The sequence below is a fragment of the Salvelinus sp. IW2-2015 genome, unplaced genomic scaffold, assembly GCF_002910315.2.
Source record: "Salvelinus sp. IW2-2015 unplaced genomic scaffold, ASM291031v2 Un_scaffold10505, whole genome shotgun sequence".
Lineage (NCBI taxonomy): Eukaryota > Metazoa > Chordata > Actinopteri > Salmoniformes > Salmonidae > Salvelinus > Salvelinus sp. IW2-2015.
The window spans coordinates 1-5,077 of record NW_019951763.1 but is presented as its reverse complement, the minus strand read 5'-3'; the positions used below and the strand labels follow the sequence as shown (position 1 = coordinate 5,077).

General features: G+C 45.4%; 1 protein-coding gene across 1 annotated transcript; it reads right to left on the bottom strand.

Annotated features, from left to right (window-relative positions):
- Positions 1-2,345: 2,345 nt before the first annotated feature.
- LOC112079958 (proto-oncogene c-Rel) lies at positions 2,346-5,074 on the bottom strand (the record flags this gene model as incomplete). Its single annotated transcript, XM_024145758.2, has 3 exons — positions 2,346-2,939; positions 4,662-4,733; positions 4,885-5,074. Coding segments are annotated over 3 exons (756 nt in total), but the record flags the coding sequence as incomplete, so codon positions are not given.
- Positions 5,075-5,077: the final 3 nt, after the last annotated feature.

Sequence of the window (5,077 nt, the reverse complement as noted above, 5' to 3'; positions counted from 1 at the left end):
ATGAGAGTTTGACCACACACAGGTAATAACAGTACGGAGCACCTTTGTACCCTAACGGTGTGGTTACCCTTGCCCCCAAAGGCCTCGCTGGATGAGGCTATAATCCAGACCCCCCCCCCCCCTTCCCACAAGCGACCACTACCAGACCCTAAAAGGATAAGTTTCAAAATGTCTGCCCGACCCAAGTCTGTGAGTGTACTGTGCTGGCGTTCACCATGCTGCTAACGTTAGCCTGAGGCTAATAGCCGTGATCAGCACAGCACTCACGATGAACATGTAGCTTTAGCTCCTCCGGGGGCCAGAGTGATACTGGTGGAGGCGAGTTGCCCTTCCACTAGGCTAACCATGGATGTTAAGAACGATTCCTACCTACCCATTGTCATTACTACCTGTGGTGATTAGGGGACCATGCAGTGCTCTGACCAAATACAAAATGGACACACAAACTCAACCTTGTCTGCCTTGTCAGTTTTCCTTGTCAGGCCCGTCCTTCCTGTGTGTATATATTGTGACCGAGGCAGACTTCCACAAGGACCTGCAGGAAATCCCTGATTTGAGGATTCAACTGAAGGAAAGCATAACTAAGGGCTCGATTCAATCCGTATCGCGGACGTTCAGCGCTATACGCGATTGAAATTTAAAGGTGATTTCAATTGAGCCGACACATGCACCATTTACCACGAATGCAGTCTCTGCGAATGCGGCAATCATTGCCTTTACATTTATCGCGCACATCTTCAGCACTACAGATTGAATCGAGCCCTAAGCATTTCATTGTTGGCGCAAGACAACCTGAAAACTAACCCTCTGTGGAGAAATTGTTCAATATAAAGGGACCAACTACAATGCTGTATATTTTTCACTTTCCATATGTGATATATTCTTTGTTGTATAGTCAACAGTTCCTTTCTTTTTGACTGGTATCTGTAGTGTTTTGAATGTTGACATTAGTTTTAACCTCTGGCTCGCTCGCCTGTTGACTCTGGTTATTACAATAAACAATCTCCATGTACAGTAGAAACGACCATAGTCCAATGCGCTGTCCATCTGTAGTTCCTAGTGTCAAACACGTTCAGGTTATGTTCGGTGTATGTTCAGATTCTTAACAGATTCACCAGTTGTTTGTACACTGTATGTCAGCCTCTACCCTTCACACTGTAGGGTTTTGATTTTTGTCATTAGTGTTTCAAAAATAAAATGATACCAAGTCTGGTCACATCAAGTGGTTTTTGTTGTTTGGTCATATAGGTTATTTAATATTAATTACATTATAGCTATTTTAATTTTTGTAAAAACCTAACTGGCCAATGCCAAAGGAGAAGAGAAAAAGAGAGCGGACTGAATGAAAGACAAGAGGGAAAGGCTGTGGGAGAACGGGGAGCCAGACGAGTGTCTGTCCTCCTGGGTCCGTCTTTGTGTTCAGGCACTGCTGCTTTTAATGCGATCCTATTTTTAGCTGCCAGCTTTCGTTGCCGGTTCATAGTCCAGCCCACTCACATTCCTAAAAGCCTCACTCACATTTACTCCAAAAACCACGTGACTTCCCCTACCTCACCAACGCAACACAGTCTTGTACATGGCCCTGACTTGACAATAAGTGTAAAAACACAGAAATATATTGTTTGTGTTGTATGTAACTGGTGTTTTACTAATGTAAAAGCAGAGATGCTCTTATGTTAGCCATCAGTAACTGGGGAAGAGCTTTGAATGAGGCCACTTCACTTTGTCCTCCAATGTCATTGGATATGGTTTTTGCCTGATGAGCTTACACCACCTGTGTCCTTCTCCTATACACCTTGTATGTAGTGCTGCTGAAACTTTATTCGGAAGCATTCTATTTTTGATGTATTATGAAAACATAATACTTTAATCCCTTGTGTTCGAGTTTTTGCTGAGTCAGAGACATTCTGGGAAGTTATAAGCCACTGTAAAAATCCCACTCAGGTAGCCAGTTGAAGCTTTCACCCAGGATTTGATTATTAGGTACAAACAGTAACAATGTTTTCATATGTTCTTACAGGAGAAGTTTAGGTGTTGCTCCGTTTTTTATTGCCTACTGAAGCGCAACCAGTGAAAGCCTACTGTGTGGCAGCAAATGTTTCACTAGACAGGCACAAATCACACCACCCTGGTATCTGCTAAACGGCACAAACCTGAATGGATCTCTCTTCGCAGTCGTTGGCGAACGATACGACGACGTACATTCGTTTAATAAGCTCAATAAGGCCAGTCTGAGCAGTGTATATCTCACACTGTGCTTTTCACTGTTCAACGACAACACTGGAACATACTGTACTTTATTTGGGTGAGATGACTGTCACAGGGCAGAGTTAGGACTTTACACACCCTAAACTTCTGGTTTGAGGAGCAACACAACAAAATACCCTTAAAGTTCAGGGGCTACATTCGCGCCACATTCAGTCTTAAGGGGGTTACGTTTTGTCCTCATAGGTCCCCCTCTGTCTTTACCTGGGCCAAATCACTCCCCTCGTTATCACACTGGCCCTGGTCCTGAGGGGCGGAGCCGCGGAGTAACAGTGGGAGGAGGTCCATCGGAGAGGCTTGATTCTCGTTGACCAGCTGGTTGAACTGCAGGTCGTTATAGTAGCCCAAGTCCTGCCCAGACCCACCCTGGTTGAAGTTAAAGTTCATGTCCATGACGCCTGGGGTGAAGTTGGAGTTGAGCTCCTGGCCAAAGCCAAGGAGGCCAGGGTCACTGAACAGAATCCGAGACAGTATATTGATGTCGTCTGGGCTCATGTCCTCACAGAAGAAGTTGTCCTCCTGGAGGTCATTGTAGTGGATCTCCCCCATGGTGGAGGCCCCAGACTGGGCAGGAGGATGCAACTCTTCCGGGAGCAGCTGGCTCTCTGCTGGGGAGAAGGTGAACGGCTCGAATGGCTGAGAGGTGGAGGCTTCTGCTGCAGCCACATTTTGAACTGTGGGTGATAGAAAGGACTTTCAGTGCATTCGGGATGTATTTAGACCACTTGACTTTTTCCACATTTTGTTACGTTACAGTCCTATTCTAAAATGTATGAAATTGTATTTTTTTCTCATCAATCTACATTCAATACCCCATAATGACAAAGCAAAAAGGTTTTTAGAAATTTTTGCAAATGTATAAAATAATGAAATATTACATTTACATAAGCATTCAGACCCTTTACTCAGTACTTTGTTAAAGCACCTTTGGCAGCGATTACAGCCTGGAGTCTTCTTGGGTATGACGCTACAAGGTTGGCACACCTGTATTTGCGGAGTTTCTCCCATTGTTCTCTGCAGATCCTCTCAAGCTCTGTCAGGTTGGATGGGGAGCGTCGCTGCACAGCTTTTTTCAGGTCTCTCCAGAGATGTATGATCGGGTTCAAGTCCAGGCTCTGGCTGGGGCCCTCAAGGACATACAGAGAATTGTCCCGAAGCCACTCCTGCGTTGTCTTGGCTGTTTGCTTAGGGTTGTTGTCCTGTTGGAAGATGAACCTTCGCCCCAGTCTGAGGTCCTGAGCGCTCTGGAGCAGGTTTTCATCAAGGATCTCTCTATACTTTGCTCCGCTCATCTTTCCCTCGAGCCTGACTTGTCTCCCAGTCCCTGCCACTGAAAAACATCCCCATAGCATGATGCTGCCACCACCATGCTTCAAGGATGGTGCCAGGTTTCCTCCAGATGTGACGCTTGGCATTCAGGCCAAAGGGTTCGATCTTGGTTTCACCAGACCAGAGAATCTTGTTTCTCATGGTCTGAGAGTCCTTTAGGTGGCTTTTGGCAAACTAAAAGCAGGCTGTCATGTGCCTTTTACTGAGAGTGGCTTCCGTCTGGCCACTCTACCAGGCCTGATTGGTGGAGTGCTGCAGAGATGGCTGTCCTTCTGGAAGGTTCTCCCATCTCCACAGAGGAACTCTGGAACTCCGTCAGAGTCCTTCTCCCCCGATTTCTCAGTGGCCGTGTGGCCAGCTCCAGGAAGAGTCTTGATATTTGCATATTTCTTCCATTTACGAATGATGGAGGCCACTTTGTTCTTGGGGACTTTCAATGCTGCAGACATTTTTATACCCTTCACCCAGACCGTGTCTCGGAGCTCTACGGACAATTCCTTCGACCGCATGGCTTGGTTTTTGCTCTGACATGCACTGTCAACTGTGGGACCTTATATAGACAGGTGTGCGCCTTTCCAAATCATGTCCAATCAATTGAATTTACCACAGGTGAACTCCAATCAAGTTGTAGAAACATCTCAAAGATGATCAATGGAAACAGGATGCACCTGAGCTCAATTTCGAGTCTCATAGCAAAGGGTCTCAATACTTATGTAAGTAAATAAGGTATTTCAGTTTTTTTATTTGTAATACATTTGCTAAACTTTCTAAAAACCTGTTTTCGCTTTGTCATTATGGGGTATTGTGTGTAAATTGATGAGAAAAACAACAACAATTGAAGGCTGTAACGTAACAAAATGTGGAAAAAGTCAAGGGCTCTGAATACTTTCCGAACGCACTGAATAGAAGAACACCTTATTGACACTCAGATGTACAGTCATTTGTTTTGGAGAGGGTGCGGTGTAAGCAGCTGTTATTGTTCTCTTTCATTTTCTTTTTCACTTTCTGTCCTGAAATAGGTGCAGAAGTGTAAGCTGGAAAGAGAAAGAGCCGAGGCCAATCCTCACCTGCCACACAGGACCTCTCTGTGAAGCCGATGTCCGACTTTATCTTCCTCTTCCGCTTCACTTCATATGGATCTGAACACGGCATCAAAACAGAAAAAAAGCGCTTTCATCCCTCTGTTTGAATAGCTTTTGTCTCTATAATGTTATATTATTGCACAATACATAACATGTTATAACACAGCATTATGATATCATATATATAACATTCATAAGTTGTATCAACCTGTGTTGTCGGGCTGGTAGGTAAACGTGACGGGGTCACTGTCCATGTGGTCCGAGAGACGACGCAGGAGGACATCTACTTCCACTTCCTCCCCCACATCCTGTTCCTGGTAGGACGGGGTCTTGAACACGATAGCGATCTGCCGGTGGACGTCCGTCTGGGCAAACTCCGCCTTGGCCTCCCAAGACCCCCT